At 44.2% G+C, this 20,774-nt stretch overlaps 1 protein-coding gene across 1 annotated transcript in view; it reads left to right on the forward strand.

Moving 5' to 3' along the window:
* ehbp1 (EH domain binding protein 1) overlaps positions 1-20,774 on the forward strand; it is a 191,363-nt gene that overhangs the window by 17,104 nt on the left and 153,485 nt on the right. The window contains exons 3-5 of the mRNA XM_080782946.1: positions 6,572-6,629; positions 7,043-7,138; positions 10,946-10,999. Coding sequence (XP_080639072.1) covers positions 6,572-6,629; positions 7,043-7,138; positions 10,946-10,999 — 208 coding nt within the window. The remainder of the gene's footprint in view (positions 1-6,571; positions 6,630-7,042; positions 7,139-10,945; positions 11,000-20,774) is intronic.

Raw genomic sequence — 20,774 nt, forward strand, 5'->3', positions numbered from 1 at the left:
GACCACCGCTACCGTAGTCAAATTTGAAGAGAGAAAAAAAAGGACGAAGAAAGGCGCAACAGTTTTCTCAGTGCTTCAAACTGGGAATCCTTGAAATGAAATAGTTGTAAATCACTGCTAGAGCTGTACAAATCTTCTCTTACTGGGGTCCGTGTCATTTTGGGGGTCCTTGACATGAAAAAGTTTGGGAACCACTGGCGTGTGTGTGTGTGTGTGTGTGTGTGTGTGTGGAAAGGTCAGTGTGCAGTCGCTCTGACATTATGTACTGTTCCATGTTGTCTCTGATAGCAGGAGAACATCAGCAGACTCTCCTCTCCTCTCCTTCCTCTGGGTAACACCAGGGTTTGGTTGGGATGCTGCCATATCCGTTTTCAGATCCTTCCGCACACACACACACGCACGCAGCGCACGCACATGCACGCGCACACTTTCTTCCTCTTGCCTTCCGGATCCTCCCATTAGTTGTTCACGTTTCCATTTAGTTGTCATTTCGCTTCCCTTTTTTATCTACTGTTTCACTCCTCTTTAATTATTTTCAGTTTGTTTCCCTGAGGCCCTTTCAATCCGAAATCCAATACATTTGTATTATCGTTCCAAATCTTAGCAAGTCTCAAGACCATTTACCTAGAGAGCAGCAGCGACCCAACCTTTCCCTGCCTGAGTGAGCATTTGGCGACAGTGGCAAGGAAAAAATAATAATCCCGGAAAATACCTCTTTACCTCCCTGTACTGTACGACTGACACTCTCACCATCTCTCTGACGTGTTCGTGTGCACCTGGCGCACGCACGCACGCACACACGCACGCTCGCACGCAGGGACAGAGTCCATCAACATCAGTCCAGTCACCTCACCAGCAGAAAGTGAGACATAGCTACTCATTCTGAAGGTTAGTTGGCGTGGATCCATGTCTGGTGTCTACTCTGGGGCCCTGCTGTCTGTCTGTGCTGCTGAGGCACTGTATGATTAGTACAGAAATATCTTCAGAAATGTCTACATCTATAGATATAATCATATCCATATCGCCTTTGGCTTTCAAGAACTAAGTACTGTAACTGCTCTGTGTTGGATGGGACCGGGGTGGGGGGGATGCGTGTGTCAGTGTGTGTGTGTGTGTCAGTGTGTGTGTGTGTGTGTGGTTGCATGAGCTTGGTCTCAATATCAGATCTCTATAGTGTTTCCTTCCTGCTGCCCACAGGAAACATCTAAAACCACAATGTCCTGACACACCCTCGTCTCAGACACGCTCGCGCACACACATGCCCGCGCAGTCGCTTACACACATGCTCACCTCACACATGGGAGACCCCAGTTATTTAGCAGACTAGACAGGGAGAACTGATCACATGTTTGTGTTTGACACACACACACACACACACGCGCGCACGCGCACGCCTGGGGTTTTCACTTTTCACTCAGCTTGCTCTGCGTTGCTGGGATTACTGTCTCTTCCTTCAACTTCCCTCTCTCTCTCCATCTCTCTAACACTGAGGGAGCTCTTCCCCCCTCCCTCTCTCTGTCTCTTGCTGCGTCCATACTCCATAGTTGGTCATAATCAATTTGAGCTGATGTCGGGGATGTTCATATCATCTATGGAAGTGGTTCTCAACCAGTGATCAGGGGACCACCGGTGGTCCTTGAGGGGGTTCCATGTGTAAACCAAATGGTCCCTTACGGGTCCATTTGGTTAAACATCTGCATTACTTAATTTTCAAGAAGTATACACATTTGGAGAATATAGAAGAATTGTTATTTTGATCAATGTTTGCCTGTTATCTCTCCTATGGTACCAATACCAACATCAATACCGCATGGAATTGTGAACAGAATATTCAAAGTTTGGGGTCTGAGAAGCTAAAACTCATCAAATGTTGGTCCGTGTCTCAAATGCAGAATAAGTAATGGCCCTGATATGAGAGGTTGAAAAGCACTGCTCTATGGGTGGGGTCGTATTCCCCCTGGCGGCTTCACCGTATCCTGTCAGGCTTGTCGGGCCACACCCCACAATTTACACAGCCCTGGGTAGTCCACCCAGCCTGGTGGAGATCTGCCCTCCCACAACTTACACAGCCCTGGGTAGTCCACCCAGCCTGGTGGAGATCTGCCCTCCCACAACTTACACAGCCCTGGGTAGTCCACCCAGCCTGGTGGAGATCTGCCCTCCCACTACTTACACAGCCCTGGGTAGTCCACCCAGCCTGGTGGAGATCTGCCCTCCCATTACTTTTGACCCATTACTAGTTTATAATGGAAGTTGCATAACGCAGTGATTCTCAAACCTTTAACTCTGACAGCATACAAGTGGATCAAATGGACCCGTTAGCGTTCATTTGGTTCCATCAGAGTTACAGACTTGTACGGGTCAATTTAGAACTCCCTAATGGAACCCATGGGAGTCCCTGGACCCCACTTTGAGAACCACTGGCATAAAGACTGTTTCTCTAAAGAGCATGCTAAAGTTGTGTAACACACTCAGTTTTTGACAAAAAGATCTTTGTGAAGTTACAAAACTCATAACAAGCCTTCACTCTCTCCTTTTCTCACATTCGCTCCCTCAGTTTTTCTCCCTTTCTCACAGCTGAGCTCACTGTACACTTGATAGCCTACATTTACAATGATAGCCATCGAATGTTATTACATGAAATGCAGACTCAAAATATTTATGTAATGTTATTCAAAATATTGAAAATACTGCCTACTGTCCATTACACGCGTCTGTTTGGCTCTGTGATTCCCTCCGTCCGCTGCCCCCCCGCAGGTTGGCAGAGGAAGTGTAGCGCCCAGGATTACATTAGATCAGTGGTCCCCAAACTTTATTGACCGTGCACCCCCTGTACCTCCTGACCTAGCTGACGCACCCCCCAGCGCTAAGTATCGTTGTATTTGGCTGAAAATGATACATTTTTTAAATATGATTATGGCAAATAATCACAGAATGTCACTGCACTGAGAGACATGCAGCTGCTGTATACTCCCACAGCTGCTCTATACATCTCCTTACAACAGTGGTTTACTGGATTTTGCCGGTTGTGCTAATTAACACCATAAAACCACCATTACCCTTTTCATGTCACGCACCCCCTAGAAGGCGTTCGCGCACCACAAGGGGTGCACGCACCACAGTTTGGGAACCCCTGCATTACATAATAGACACACTGGGTGAAACAAATGGGTTGCAAAATCGTGGGGAAAAAAATGTAAATAACAAAAAAAGCTGCAACGTTCCTGCCTTGAACAACCTGCGTAATGCGAGATCTCATTGGGATCTTTGCTGCATTTGCTGACCCACATCCTCTTCTCTGCTCTCTGTGTCTGTGGAAGTCCTTCTGTCTTTCATCCTTCCTGTCTCATCCTTCCAGACCTCCATCCACCAATCATAGACACTCAGTGTAAAATAAGGTGCGTGTGTGTGTGTGTGTGTGTGTGTGTGTGTGCGCGCGCGAGCGCGTGCTCGCTCATATGCCTCTTTCGGAATTGAGAGGATTTTGTCATTCCTGAGAGAGCCAGCTACCCAGCCAGCCACCCACACACATAGCTTCATAAGGGAGTGGTTGCACCACTCAAAAATAAAGTTGTCCATTTTGGGGGGGGAGGTCACTTAAGTAACGTTTATACAGGGAATTACTTGCACCCCCCCCCCCCCCCCCCCCCCCCCCCCTGCTGGGTGAGTGAAGCAATGAGAGAGGAGAGGTGGTGTGCTCAGCAGGCAGCTCGTTCATTGAATGATTGGATTCGGGATCACGTAACGCTTTTGTTTTGCCGGTAATTACCGAGACGATTTCACATTAATGTGAAATGTAGGCATTTTTCCCCAGTATTATGATAACTTGTACTGGCCCGGACGATCTGGAAAGTATGTGTAAATGCTTAATTGAAAAAGGACGTTGGCTGTTGGCAGTAAAAAAAATGTTAAAAAGGCTAAACTATTTATTTCAGGCCATATTTCACATTGCAGAGAAAATTACTGCCTTATTGCTTTTATAAAATGCACTGCATTTAACTTGCTGTAAAAGGCAATTAAAAAACTGTCAAATACAAATACTAATTACTAGTAATTAGGCTGTTATGAGCTTGTTTTGAATCTGCACAGATGGGTACTAGAATCTATCCAGGCATGCCATCGGTCTGCTGACATGGCATATTGAAGTCAGTCTGTCGCATGTCACCCTTGTACAAAGTTTCAAAGTTATGTACGCTGCTAATTTGTTGAAGCTTTCACAACTCCGTTTCACAGATTAACGACACAATCCAATAACTTCTTGTCTTGTCACTCCACACACACACATACACACACACACACACACACACACACACACACACACACACACACACACACACACAGAGAGAGGGAGGGGGAGAGGGGTGAACTTTGTAAAAGTCATACTGTAGATAGATGGTTTGTGGTTTATTCATAGCACAGTGTGTACTGTACAGACCCTGTGGGGTGTGTGTGTGTGCTCAGTGTAATATGACATGTGCTCTGTTATGGTACAATGGTGTCTCTGTGTGGGGTGTTCTGCTCCAGGCTGACGACGTACGTAGGTCTCACTCTGTCTCTGTATTTCTCTCACTGTCTCTTACTCTGTCATTCTCTCTGTTCCTCTCAATCTGTCTCACTCTCACTGTCTCTGACTCTGTCATTCTCTCTGTTCCTCTCAATCTGTCTCAATCTTACTCACACTTTCTCTTTCTCCCTCTCTCCCTCCCTTCTTATCTCTCTCTCTCTCTCTCTCTCTCTCTCTCTCTCTCTCTCTCTCTCTCTCTCTCTTCCCCCCCCCTCCCTCTCTTAGAAAGGCTACTTCACTGTTCTTTCAGAGTCTTTGACATAAGGGCCCTCGAGCCAACGGGCCTCGAGCCAACGCACAGACGCACACGCACAGTCACGCACACACACAAAACTCCAGTGTGTTGTGCAGTCATGCATACATCTGACGGATTGTATCAGCTCTCCTACTGTGTGGTGATTGATGGAGCCTTCCTACCTGAGCTTCTATGCGCACACACACACACACACACACACACACACACACACACACACACACACACACATGCTCATACAAGTTTCTCAGTCATTTTTATACGGTCAATTAGTATCAGAATGGGTCAAACTAACACTATAATGTTCAGAAGAATCTCTCGTAAAACTCTGGTATCAAATCTTTCATGAAAGTTGCAATTATGTCTTTGTTGTAATATAGTAGTAGAGCAGTAAAAACATGGGTTTAGAGTTAATATAATATAATAATATCTAAATATCAATATTCCACATATTATGCTACTGGAGGGTGGTCTCACAAATCTGTGTGTGCGTGTGTGTCAAACATTTTGCTTGGCTTATTCATAGCTGTTACCGTCCTAAACTACTCTGCCTGGGGAAAAAAACACAAGCACAGTACAAAGTTAAGTTAGTCCGCTGTATGCAGTATGTTGTGTATGCATCAGTACGCCACCTTTCATTATTTATTCATACTGCACCACCACAGGACTGTGTGGGTGTGTGCGCGCACGCTAGTTTAAATTTCCAACAGGCTCATCAGTGATTTTCTTTTTCTTTATACTTTTTTTTTATATCCCACGATTTTGTAACCCATTTTTCACCCCTGTGTCAATTATCTAATGTGATCCTGGGCTCTACATCATCAGTGATTGTAAAGCAGATTTCTGTTACATACAGTACAATACATACAGCTCTGCTTTGATGATACATCATAGCTATAGTATAGAGGGCGAGGCTGGATAGACACATTGTGTATATGAAAAGGATTAACTATGAACTAATTAACTAAACTATTCCTTCTTATCACATTTTTCATTAAATGTGTTTGAAGAACCACTGACCAACATACAGCATGTGCTCGTTAGAGATGCACCACAATGTTAGCCACTGACATTATTCGGCCAAAAAAACAATATTTCTGAGGGATTTTTTTTTTATACAATTTTTATACATTACCACTGGCCTATCCTCTAAATACCGTAAAACATGTGATGTGCTCTTTCGGTTTGTTTGATTGGGCGTGTAACGTGTGTTACAAATTGATTTTTACATGTTTTGCATATCCACAAAAACACACATTTAACACGATAGACCCCGGTGACCTTGTGGACATGGCTTTAGTGACCCTTTTTTGATCCAGCGTCAGACAGAGTACAGGTCCTTCTCTTAACTGTTTATCTTCTCTCTTCCAGACCATGAGTACAGGTCCTTCTCTTAACTCTCTCTCTCCTCTCTTCAAGACTATGAGTACAGGTCCTTCTCTTAACTCTCTCTCTCCTCTCTTCCAGACCATGAGTACAGGTCCTTCTCTTAACTCTCTCTCTCCTCTCTTCCAGACTATGAGTACAGGTCCTTCTCTTAACTCTCTCTCTCCTCTCTTCCAGACCATGAGTACAGGTCCTTCTCTTAACTCTCTCTCCTCTCTTCCAGACCATGAGTACAGGTCCTTCTCTTAACTCTCTCTCATTATCTCTTCCAGACCATGAGTACAGGTCCTTCTCTTAACTGTTTATCTTCTCTCTTCCAGACCTTGAGTACAGGTCCTTCTCTTAACTGTCTCTCTCCTCTCTTCCAGGCAACCAGACAAGCTGGTGGTGGTGTGGACTCGCAGGAGTCGGCGGAAATCCTCCAAGGTTCGTGGATTCACTCACCTTCACAGGAACAATGTTCAGAATGTTTGAAAAATACTATTACTATAATAACCCATTTTGACCTGGGAACGATTCTTCTAAATCCTGACTGTTTTCTTGAAAAAGCTATGTTTTTCTATGTCAGTCGTTCTCCAACACTTTCATGTCACTTTTCACGATTCTTCAAAAATAGCAGACCTACAAGCTCGTAACGCGCCACTCGGTGGCGCGCTATGACGTCCTGTAGATCTGCTATTTTTCAATAGCTTAAGCATAACATAATGCTAACACCAAAAGGGGATCCCGCCCAAAATGGGATAATACTATCACTACTACTACAATCACTACCGCTTAACTGCTACTATTCTAACATTACTACTGCAGTCTGACTGTGACCATGTTGTCCTGTCCTCCAGGCTCACAGCTGGCAGCCAGGCATTAAGAACCCGTACAGAGGCGTGGTGGTGTGGCCCGTACCAGAGAACATAGAGATCACCGTTACACTCTTCAAGGTATGTCATGTTGGGTTTCACCACCCAAATTACGCCCAGTGTCGCGGGGAGGCCTTGTGTGTTAATGTGCAACAGGGTGGTTCTGGCAGTGTGCTATGGAGGTCATGGTTTCATGTCCCGTATCTGCCCTGCTGAAACCCAAGCTCCCACCGGGTCACTGTTCTGTGGCTGACCTTGTGCTACGACTTCCACATGGAAGGTGGGGGGGAAAATGTTTTTAACAAAGTAAACGAAGTTACAAGTAGATTAAGCTAAATTAACGGTGTACGTGAGAGAAATATATTACAGTCACTCACTAGAAGGTCCTCACAAGTTCAGTAACGGTGTGCATGAATGAAAGACAGTGTAACAGTGTGCTGAATGAAAGACAAGAGGTAACCAGGTCCTCACAAGTTGTAACGCAGTTTGTGAACGTCATCGTCGAAAGAGTAAATGTAGTCAATGGAAGGTCCTCACGAGTGGCGTTTGCATGCCAGTGAGCTTGCACATGCAGAGTGTCTGCTGACATACGGGGCAGGGTGTCCAGTGTCCTGTTACCTGTTTCACTGTCTCAGACCCAGACCATGCCTTAAATACACAGCTAGCCTGACATTCATACTTAACTGTAGGTTGGTGGTATTCTGCTCCTATTCTGTACCATGCTGGTGTAGATCAGAGATTTGTCAAGGGGTTTTCAACCCATAGACATTTATATTGTGCTAATACTATATGACGTCCTATAATTATATTTTATCTCATGCTATAATGATGATAATATTTTGTCATGTAAATGTGTATGAAGTCAAAGATATTTGTTTACAGCCTTTCATACACTTGGAAACTGCAGTGTGCTTCACAACAACCAAAAACGTTCAAAGAAACGTTACACAATAATGTCCCTGGTTCACAATTCCAAAGTCTCGCACTGCTTATTCATTCAGCGCGGTCCCTCATTCTGAGAACACCCCTGCTTCCTGTTCCAAGGGAACTCATTCAGTCTGTGGTGTGACGAGGCGTAACTCGGAGCCACTCTGGACAGAGCGCAGCCACACAGCAGAGGACCACCGCTGGTCCCCGAGACCACAATGACCCTGCAAACCACAAGGCCTGCTATCTCCGTTAGAAAAGTCCTCCTCCACTTTGAATGAGCGAAAGTTCCACTTAAAAAGTGTAGTGGCAAGCTCAAACTATACTTTGCCACGTGACGCGTATATAATATAATGTCCAGGCATTGACTGCTGTTGGGTGAGGTTCCCATTTATTACACATTATACTTATATTACAGCAGTTTTCGTTATGCAAGAATAAAATGATACGGTAAAAACCGTGTGATCTCTTTGCCTGTTGTGCCCATACCTTCCAAACCATTAACCTGGCTTGTTGCACCTGTGTTCCCATATGTCAATCCTTGTGACACACACCCCCCATGGTGAACCCGCCCATCAAACGGGTTAAAGGCTCACACAGGCAGAAATGGCTCCTTCAAAAAGCCTAGTCTGTAAATCTCGTAAAAGGAGCATGGATGGTTCTCTGTCCAACTCAACCTCGGGGCTGATGGTTTGTAATGGAAGGAAAATGGTGGTTCTGGAAGTCGGCATCTTAACCACACGACACTATGAACAAGTGTGCTCTTGTTCATTTCTGAGGATGATACAGATTGGATGTAGCAGGTCAAATTATGCTGTGCATGACATATCACAATGAACCTTCCAATAGTAGTATAAAATAAAAAATAAAGAAAGAAACAAAAACAAATCCAGGACCTGTCAGCCCAGGGCCCTTATAATATAACAAACTGTCCTCTCCTGCTCTCCTCTCCTGTTCAGAACTATATAGAAGTGTCTATTTGTACGTCTCTAAATGTTTTGATGAATTGAACATGGTGGACCCTGTTGTAAACAAGTGTAATGCTTAATTGGGTCGTCCACTCACAGTTAACAGTCTTTGTATTGAGTTTGTGCTTGAAATGTACTGTAATTCTGCAAACTGTTAATAAATATTTCAATCAATCAATCACAATCAATCAATCAAACAATCAAAAAGCTGGTTTCACAGTAATGGTCACAACAAAGCATGAGAGACTATTTCGATACATTACTTTGACTTACCTGACACTGTCTGTATTGGGCACACAGCCCCTAAAGCACCCCAGCCTTTCTGCTGCCCCTATGCAGCCATGAGGCCCATTCTAATGATAAACCACCCCAGCCTTTCTGCTGCCCCTATGCAGCCACGAGGCCCATTCTAATGATAAACCACCCCAGCCTTTCTGCTGCCCCTATGCAGCCATGAGGCCCATTCTAATGATAAACCACCCCAGCCTTTCTGCTGCCCCTATGCAGCCATGAGGCCCGTAGAGCACCGAAGTCCTGACGTAACTCGCTCATCCCGACGATTCCCCTGGTTCGCGGAAGTAATTTCTCTATGGAGAATAACATGGGGTGATCTTAATATCGTCTACTATAAGCGTTGTGGTCCAAAAATAAACAAGCTGTCTCGGCGTTATTGTTAGGGAGGTGTCTCTGTATCGTTTGCAACAGTCAGTCACTCATATATGATACAGTCTGCTTCTAGCGAAAATCTAACTAATTCAGCAGCAGTAACATTAGCGTTTTCTCTCAGTCAGTTGATTCTCATATCCATATGAGTGAAGCGGCCGGGGTGACATGTTTATTTTTCAAACACAGTTGTTATATGAGGCGATCTAAAATCGCTTCAATGGGGATTTCAATGCAACTAAACAAATACATGAACCTGGGGACTGACGCCCTCTACTGAAAGTGACGTCAGACTTCGGTGCTCTATTCTAATGATAAACCACCCCAGCCTTTCTGCTGCCCCTATGCAGCCATGAGGCCCATTCAAATGATAAACCACCCCAGCCTTTCTGCTGCCCCTATGCAGCCATGAGGCCCATTCTAATGATAAACCACCCCAGCCTTTCTGCTGCCCCTATGCAGCCATGAGGCCCATTCTAATGATAAACCACCCCAGCCTTTCTGCTGCCCCTATGCAGCCACGAGGCCCATTCAAATGATATACCACCCCAGCATTGTTACTTCCATCTGGGGTTAGATGGGCCCTCCGATACAGGTCTGTCGTTTTGGAAGCAGCTGAGCTCAGCAGAGTGGAGCATATACAGTACAGGCCTTCTTTTATGGATGCTACTAAATCACTGAAGACAACCTTCAGCGCCACCTGGTGGTCACCAGTTTAGGCTTTGAGTGCCAATTCTCCCATTATAAAGAGAGAGAATTTGTAATTCTAGTATGCATGTAATGTGCATGTCATCACCGGTACACCAGATTAGAGGAATTTTCAAAAAAAAAAGATGTATATATATATATATATATATATAAAAAATCCCAAGGGATCACGTCTTGTCGTCCGTGGCATCCGGTACATAATTGGCAATTAGACGTCTTGACGTTTATGGCTCTTAAACTGTAACACAATTGATACCCATCAATAAATTGCCTTTAAACTCAATAAACCAGTTACATATAGGTTGAGTAAGGCTGTCCCCCGAACGTCCCATTTGAAATCTGTATTGGCATTGGGGACTCAATTCCAAGGTCTCCTAATGTAATGCTAAAGTGGATTTAGCTACAGAATGTAGTTGTACTACTGTTGCGATGCATTAAGGGAGATATGAAACACTGATGTCCTACTGACTCGATTACTGTGTCCCCTCATAGACAGTAAAGCAGAGTGCTTTGCAATGCTGTCTGACTATCTCCATTACTGTCTACATGATTGTCTTTGCAGTCCACATACTGTAAATGTTAATGCTGTTCTTCATTAACATGCTGGTGTTGTCTTCTGCAGGATCCACATGCAGAAGAGTTTGAAGACAAAGAGTGGACATTTGTTATTGAAAATGTGAGTACCAAGTTTCCCATATGTATGTCTTTATTTGTCTACTGACTTTGTCTTTATACTTATTTTTTTCTCTCTCACTTATGCTCGCTATTCTTATGTTTTCAGTGAAAGCCTTATTTGATTATGTGTGCAAGTGCTTCCTCCAAGTGGTTATATTATGCTATTACACATGTGTGTCATGCTGGAATTCTGGATGTCAGCCCTCATGTTAAAAACCCCAACTGAAATGCAAAGTTTGCCACACACACACACACACACACACACACACACACAAGTGTGTGTGTGTGTGTGTGTGTGTGTGTGTGTGTGTGCTTGATTGTTGGAGCGATCTGACAACAAGTATGTTGTAGGGAATCTTGCAGCATGCACACTTCAGCTCACTTATAACAAAAATGCACATTCATTCACCATACTAAGATCCCGACTTGATGTTTAATTTTAAATGATTAGACACAACTAGACCGACTTAAAAAACATGCAGCAATGGTCTTATTTTTAGCTATACACAGGCGTAGGCATGCATGTGTCACTCACAGTCCTTAATTAGGCTTGCTTGCAGACAGAAAAGTACACTTACACATGTGCACACATATGTGTGTGTGTGTGTGTGCGTCCGTACACACACACACACACACACACACACACACACACACACACACACACACACACACACTCTCTGTCTTACACTTTAGACGTGGTGATGCAGACTGATGGGTTAATGGTGACGAGGTATGTAGATAGATATGTTGGTAGGTGGGGGAAATGGGATAGGGAGAGTTAGACTGAGGCATGCTGACAGCATGGGATAGATGGATGGATGTACTATTTGGACCAGTACCACAACCAGCAGCCTGGCTCATGTCCAACCATGAGTGTTCAGCCCATCTGTTCCCTCTGTAGAACACACGCACACACGAGCATGCACTCACGCAGGCAGGCATGCACGCACGTGACACACGCACGCACGCATGCGACGCACACTCTGCCCGGAGAGTGGAAACTCTGTTCACAAGCTCTTTCCTCTGCTACCGGCAGCCAATTCCACAGCAGGACAGGTCAAAATGAATATGAGCACACTGGACAAATTAATTCTTTGTTCCTTGAATTCTCCGGGAAGTCGCACATCCTGTATGGCCAGGAATCGTTTGGAATTCTTTAGGTGGTTGTGTTGTTGGGTAATAATCCCAGCATTTAATGCAGCTGCATCAAAATACCTCTTTCATAATGTGTGTTGGATAAAATTGTACTCGTTCTGAAACTGTGAAATTCTTCATTTATTTTGTAAAAGTCATGGAAAATGTAAATCATCTCAAATAGTTGTGTGATTTTCTGTGTTGAATGAAGTTGTCTGCCATGAGAGGCAGGATATGAGAATTGCTTTTTTTTGGGTCATGGACATGAAGTTAACTAATGAGCTCATTGCCTGCCAATGACCATATTTATCGTCATATTTGAGGTCCACACTGCCAATGACAAGATTCTGGTCATATTTAGTTTTCCATGGTTTTACGCTAGATAGCGCTCCTTACTAACCTATGAGTCACTGTTTGACTCACTGACTGTCTTCCTTGCCAGGAACAAGGAAACCACGTGACTTGCGCTTGATTCACAAACACTCAGCAAACAGCACTGTAATTATCAATGGTCGGATCGTAGTGGACATAAATATTCTGTGACTATAAGAATAAACATATAAGAATAACATAAAACTTGCTGCCACTGGGTGAATTAAATAATGATTTAGTCTGTCATTGAATGAGTTAAGCTTTATATAATATATAAAGCTTAACTCATTCAATGACAGATTCATCATATGACCATATGCATACATATTATGTGGTCATATGATGAATGGTGGTCTGCAAGCTCACAGCACGTTGCATTGCGACCTGCTGTGACGCAAGCTTCTAGATATGCTATTTTGGACAATGCTATTCCCCTATTTTTGACTGTTTTGACAATTTACATTTCTTTATAATTTGACAACATTTTGGGATTTCTTTTGAAAGTTTCCACCTACTAGTACATATACTGACCAAACGAGACAGGCAGGTCAGACACACTCGGCACATACAGTACAACAGAAAGAGAGAGATGAAGGACAAGCAGAGGGGGGGGGGGGAGTGAAGGGGAGAAAATGGAGTGAGAAAGAATGCCAGAGGGATAGAAAGAGAAGAGGGGGAGAGGTCTGGTAAATATGAGAGTGTGGAAAGACTGAGAGAAACAGACGAGAGGTAAAGAAAGAGTTCACAAAAACGGCAGACAGAGGAAAAGTTTAGAAGAGGGAAGAATGATAGAAAGAGGGTGGGGGGGCAGCGTGAGGGGAGAGAAAGAGAGTGTGAGAGAGAGGGAAAAGTAGTTCCTAGGTTCTGCATACCTGACTAATAACAGAGTGATCAAAGCCCTGCCAAGCCTCTTGACAGCAGGAATGGAGAGGAGAGAGCAGGTCACCCTACACCTCCACACACTCAGCTGAGAGGAGGAGGGACAGCAGAGAAAGCAGGGGATGTTATGGGTTATTTTCCCTGTCAGGATTCCAGGTCGTTCATCTGCTGTGTGTTTGTTTTTCATCTGTTCCTGAACCCAGAGAACAGGAGCTCTCAGTCACACATTGAATAACTGGGGAAAATGCCTGGTAAATACCTGGTTCATATGCCCTTCATATGCCCTTTCTAGTCTTTCTGACAACTCAAGAACACACTTCACATTCACCCATGATTCGCATACACAGTAACACTGTTGCACATAATGCGATATACTGTACATTCACACACAACCTGCTCATCTGGAGCATTTTCAGTGTCTTGCTCGAGGACACTTGGAGCCAGGGTTCAAACCTGGAAACGTCCGGCTCCCGCAGGCACCAGCTCTACTTCCTGAGCCACTGCCGCACTGAAAGCACAAATGAGTCAGTCTCCAAACCACAACCATCTTTTTCCAGCCGTTCCATTTTGCAGTCGTTCTGTATTAAAATACAGGATGATGAAAAGATGTTTAGAAGTCCAGGTTAATAGACTCATGTCTGAATGGGCGTTGCTTCTAAAGGCATGCACATGCTAGGGCTTTCACTTCTAGTGATTTTTACTAGTCGACTAGTTGTTTAACTGCCTATTATGTAAAAAAAATATATATATATTTTTTTTAAATAATATTTGTACATTTGTACATTAGTGAGTATAATCTAGAATTCTAGCTGATCTTGAGGCCTACAAAAAGGAAAAAATAGAGAGAAAAAACGCATTTTTCTCCTTTCTTATCAACTAGTACCAACAAGGTCAACTAGTGGATTTACTAGTTGCTTAAAGCCCATAATGTGTGATTGGATGATGCTGTTAAAGACCTGAACAGACCCAGCTGCCCTTGATGACTGATTGGATCATGTTGCTGTTAAATACACACATGTCTGCTTAATGCCTCATATAGGACTCTATATCCTTTATTAAAATTGCCTTGAAAGAGGACCAGCCGGCGAGCGTTGGGGTGGGCGGACCACGTCGTCACGCTCATGTCACTATAACTCAGCCATAACCTTATGAGGAGTTCTCAATGCAGCTACGCTCTAAATATGGAGTGTGTTGTCTAACCTCGATGTGTGGTCGTGGCATCGGGTGAAAACAAATCAGTCGGCTCCATTTGGGCACAAAAGGGTGAATGCCCATATACTGGCATATGCTGATGACAGTGAAGGATCTCCACATTGGATTGGATCGGCGGCGCAACACTGTAGGTTCTAGCATCTATCGATGCATAAACCGTCAATGCATAAACAGTCCTCATTATATATTGCTGAGGACCCGAGGGAGTCTGTCGGATCCATAAATCTCATTACTGCATGTGAACTGTCTGTGTTCATTTTATTTCATCCCCATCATTTGGAGAATCTGTGATATCATCAATATGACTTCGAAGTACTGATTGATTGATTGAAGCATTTATTAACAGTTTGCAGAATGCATGGGTACATTTCACAAGAAGGCACAACTCAATACAAAGACTGTTACTGTGGACGACACACTGATAAAGCATTTCACTTGTTTACAACAGGGTTCACGTATAACAAATCACACCTGTGTGAAGTGACGGGCGCTCTTATCAACATACATCTCATTTTGGCCAAAATAGCCGATTTGCTCGTCTACATATGACGTAGATTTTCCTTTCATTGTCAATGGCTGGGTTTCCCGAACACATTTAGTGTATGGTAGGTCTCAGGCCTCAGGTCTACCATTCTGAAATTTAATGTAATAATATTCGGATTGCTAGACAGCTGACGGTAGGCTCTCTTTACTCTTAATTTTTTTTCAGACCTGAGGCCTACCATACCAGGCCTGAGGCCTACCATTGTGTGGCATCTATGCACGGAATGTCTATGACTCTTATGTTCACAGGCTTCTGAGTGCGGCCTAGAGGGCATCTGAGCATGAGCGGCACTATACAAGTCTTACACTAAATTCGTTCAGGAAACCCAGCCAATTGGCATTTAATGTTTGTGTTACCACGAAAAGCCGTTTTGTTCAGACACACATGACGTAAATTCTCCTTTCATTGTCAACGGCAAATGTGACGAGTTCAGGACAAAAAAGCTGTATATAGCCTCGAAACAAGAAGAACACCCGTGTGAAGGGAGGGGCGCTAATATATTAAAGTCTAACTCATGTTGATTAGGTGATGTAATGGTGATGTAAAACAAACTGCCAACACAAACATTAAACGCCATTAACAATAAAGAGACAATATGATCTAATGAGGCACATTATGACGTACATTTTCCCTTCATTGTCAATGGCGTTTACAAAACAAACATTGAACTAAAGACAAACCTGTGTATAGGAGGGGCTGGCGCCCCTCAAAAACATGAAATCTGGGCTCCAACTACTGAGATAATGGGTACTGCAGAACCGATGGCCAACGGAATCCCCCTAGTTACTTTTAAAGACACACGCCCTGAAGTTAATGGTTACAACCAAGATAAACTGCTAGTTGGGGATGGCTCTAAAAAGCATGGGAAGGATGGGGAGATTGGAGCTAGGGACAGAATGAGAAACGGAGCGAGATGGAGACACACATGGAGAGACAGAGTTAGGGCCGATTCATACTCCTATTTTACCGCTGTTTCGGCGCTGTACTGCCGAAATTTCGGCTCATCAGAAATTTTCAGTAGTACCGAAGAGGCGACTTTAGGACGGTACCCCCCCCCCCCCCCCGAACCTCAAATGACGTCACATAGTAGGCTCTACAGCGCCGAACCGACTTTTATTTGGCTCTAAAATAGTATGAATCGGCCCTTAGAGCTGCAAAAAATAAGGAGTTGAAGTGAGACTCATCAAAACACTCCTGACCACAACACGCAGTAAAAATCCTGTTCATTTAACTCTGATTGTATACATTTAAGCAAATGGACCCGTAAGGATTTTACTGTGTACTTGTGTAAATTGGCTCCATGTTATGAATGCAAATGACTACAATATAGTGTGACATCGCAGTTGCAATTCATTGTTTTGCTTTCCCTTTAATATATTTTATTCAGAAATAGTTGCGCAAACCTGTATGTGTGTGTGGGTGTGTATGTGTATATATGTTGTTATTATGGCCCTGAACTACACCATCAGACCACCAGAGGGCAGTCTACCCTAGGAGCTGTGGAAAGCAGCATACTGTCTCACTTGTTTTGTCAATTATTTTGATCCTTGCTCCCAGTATTGTGTGTGTATGTGTCTCTCTCTGACTGACTGACTGACTGTGTGTGTACACAGTACGAGTACATTGTGCATATTTGTGAGTGTGTCAATGTTGGTAAACATACTGCTTCTGTGCAGAGAGAGACACCAGTCATCTAGCTCAGGTCATGCCGCTATCTAGGCTAATATGACAGGTAACGGAGCGCAGGAACGCCTAGGCATACGGAGGACAAGGATACAGGAGGGAGGAGGTGAAGGGAAAGGAGAGGTGAGTTGCCCTGACCTCCTCATCATCAGGAGCTGGCAGAGAATAGAAGGGAGGAGGGGAGGGAGAGAGAGAGAGAATACGCCATTGTGCAGCAGCGCCAAAGATGATGAAATTCAAGATCCCCAGCGCGCCGTGGCTTCGCCTTAATCTGGGGGCCCCAACCTCGAGCTGGAGGCTAATCCTTCCCCGACGAATTATTGGCCCCGGCTAGATTGTATTTTTTTCCCCCCTCTCTCTTTTCGTCATTGAAAAACGACAGTGTCAAACGCTACCTCTTCTCTCCTATTTGTTCCTCTGTCAAGGCCAATCGCATAATCAAAAGAGGACGACAGCGAGAGAGAGAGAGAGAGAGGGAAATAAAGGAGGCGATTGAGAGGAGGGGGAGAGAGAGGGAGGGAGGGATGGCGGGCGGCAAAAAATTACTACACAGTATCTCTAAATTGCATGCTAGCCTTGCCTTTCACCCTTCCTTCAAATAGGCGTACTATCAAAAAGGTGAGTAAATTGAGGGGTCAAAAGATTGGACAGCTATATTTGGCGGTATTGTGCTGACAGGCTCCTGTGTGTGTGTGTGTGTGTGTGTGTGTGTGTGTGTGTGTGAAGAGGGGTTAATATGCGTATGTATTAGTGTGTATTCTCTGAGCGTTTGCATATCAATCAAAGGCCAAGTTCACACATCTATGAAGCTTTGTTATGGGATTTAGACACACACACACACACACACACACACACACACGCACACACACACACACACACACACACACACACACACACACACACACACACACACACACACACACACACACTCTCTCTGGTCTATGACTGTTTTATTCAAAGTAAGTATTCAAAGAAAGTATCGTTTCTGAATATATTTAACACAGTGATATACACTTTTCACACCACCTCTTGTCTGTTTTTGAGGGGAGCTAGCCCCTCCTATACACAGGGTTAATGTTTGTCTTTAGTTCAAAGTTTTAGTAAACTCATTGACAATGAAGGGAACATTTACGTCATAATGTTTTACATCACCATTACATCACCTAATCAACATGAGTTAGACTTTAATATATTAGCGCCCCTCACTTCACACAGGTGTGATTTTTTTGTCTCCATTAGGCCGAAGGCATGGGGAGAGATGAGAGAGTATGTTTTGCACTCCGTCCATCCGTGTCCGTCCGTCTGTCTGTGTACAGCGAATCTCTGGCACCGTTAACCTGGTCGATACCAAATTTTGCACACACACTCCCTGGATGCCAACGACGAACCTTTGCCCCACATTTTCCAGAACGGCCTGTTATAGCTTCACCAGGAGGCAGGCTTTTTTTTTTTTTTTATATTGCTCCTCCAGATTCTGTCCAAAAATCCCGCAAATCGTTACAAAGTATCTCTATAGTCAAGTGTTCAAGACTGATCTGTCCGATATTTCATATTCCATCCTAATTGGTATGAATTGGCTTTCAAATTTTGCAAGATTGGCCTGTTTTGAACAAAAAGCCTCAAATCATGAACGCAGCGTGCAATTTACGTGAAATCTTTCACAGACTTTCCTACTAGGCTGAGGAATATATCCCACCCTTTTCACATTGGCCTGTTATTGCGTCACCAACAGGTGGATTTTTGCAAAACACATTTTTGGAACAAAATGCCTCAAATCATCCAATTGCCATCCAAGGCGTAAGAAGAAATGGCACCCTTTTCACATTGGCCTATTATAGCGCTACCAGGAGGCCACAACCTGACCTGGCCTGGTGGAGACCTGTGCCGAGGGGCACTTTTTCGAGTCGTCTCTCTCTTTGGAGTTTGGCCTACCCCATTGTATTCTATCTATCCTCTCTTTCTTTCTCTCTCTCTCTCCGTTGTACTTTGTCTCCTCTCTACTCTCACATAAGTGTCGATTCGAGAAACCATGGCTTCTCAAGGCATTTCAGCGCTTTACAAGGTGTTTAAAGCGAAACAAAACAAAACCGCTCCCTGTGTTACTGTCACCTGACTGCGTGCTTTTATGGCCCCATTATGCGATACACTGCCTCTCTCCCTCTGCCTCTCCTGTCTGTCTATGGTGGATCTCTTCCAACTCCATTAAGGTCATTTCCACTGCCAGACCCCCCCCGACACACACGCGTGCGCACACACACACTGCAAGGTGGCATCACACACAGTCGCACCTTACATAGTCAGACATGGAGTACTCAGACACACGTTTCCTCTAACTCTCTCAGACAATCCCCCCCCACCACCACCCCCACAGCCTGGAACACATTACGTAGGCCAGTGGTTTGTGAGCTACGAGTGGGCCTCTGGGATGAAAAACACAATTATTTCAGCCCCCGGCTATTCACGCCGAGGTGACAAAAGCTGGTATGAAGTATGAAATCCCCACAAAGTTCCTCCTCCCCGTCGCCGATGTCGACAAATTGGGATTAATTTGAGTCGGGCCGTGTGCACGCGTGTGTCTCCAAAAGTTCGCCAAACCTCGCACTTATTTCCTCTTCTTAAGTACTTTTTTGGGGGGGGGGGGGGGGGGAAGTTGTAGCCGAGGAGGACAGTAAGTTATTGTACGAGGAGAGAAATGTGTGATAATCGTGTGAGAGTCCACCTTTGGTTATAATTGTAGAAGATTCTTCATCTCTAGCATCTCTATTCTTATACCAGGTGAACAAAATAGAAGATCTGCAAACTCATATACAACACATTGCAAGCTTGTAGATTGGTTATTTTAACTTTAAGAGATTTGGGTGGGGGTGGGGAGTGAAAAATGTAGGGGTACAGGTCTGTGGAGGGCTGTGGTAAACTAAATGTATAGGGACTAGGGAGGTGTCATGTTTGTCTATCTCAATTGATCTACTACGGTAATTGAAATAATAATCAGTGTTGTATTGTGGTTTGTGAGTGTGTTTTGCATAGGTCATTATTGTGTTAAATTGTTGGAGAGAACTAATGTCTTGGTGTGGTTTGTGTGTGTAGTTGGATAACCTTCCTTAGAGTTGAAAACTTGAAGGACATGATTCATTGTGTGTGTGTGTGTGTGTGTGTGTGTGTGTGTGTGCGGGGGGGGCTAGAGGGTTGTTTCTTCGTGAGGGATCAAACCCACGCCTCATGCATGTTTTTCACAAATTAATTTAATCTAATTAATCGCCCTGTGGCCAGGCAGGCAACAGATGCTGCTGATTACGCACGCACGCTTCTACCTCCCCCCCCCCCCCCCCCCCACACACACACACACACACACAGATTCTTTAATCTCATGATCATTAAAGCACCCTGCTTTGGTACTAATATTATCAATTTGTGTGTGTGTGTCCAGTCCATCTCCTTTAGCCTGGATACAGTGTGTTTTTCAATTTGAGGGCCTGTAGTAATGGTGTGTGTGTGTGTGTGCGTGCTGGGGGAGGTAGAAGTGAGTGTGTGTGTGTGTGTGTATGCGCGCATGAATGGTAAACAATTGGACAATGGACATGGAATAAGAAACATTCATCAAAAATATAATTTATATGAAATATAAATATAATAATAAAATAATAATAATAAAAATATGCAAGCATTCTGTCTAAAAATAATCTACAAACTCACTGTGCATGGCACAACTCTGGATCAATGTTCGGTGCAACGAAGTATATATAAAAGCTTAAGTGGCTAAACTTAGTGAAATCCTCAGTGTTACTTTAACTCTATGTACGTAATGTAGTGGTGGTCTTCTGGGGACGCTGGGTGGTCCCACCCGTTCTGTCTCCATAATAGGCTTACTGGTCCCATAATCCACCACGCCACTGACACCAGTCTGTCACATGGCTAGTCTGCTGACTGGGTGTTGTACCACCACCACCATCAT

This window comes from Protomyctophum bolini, assembly GCF_963924005.1.
Source record: "Protomyctophum bolini genome assembly, chromosome: 14".
In the NCBI taxonomy this organism is placed as follows: Eukaryota; Metazoa; Chordata; class Actinopteri; order Myctophiformes; family Myctophidae; genus Protomyctophum; species Protomyctophum bolini.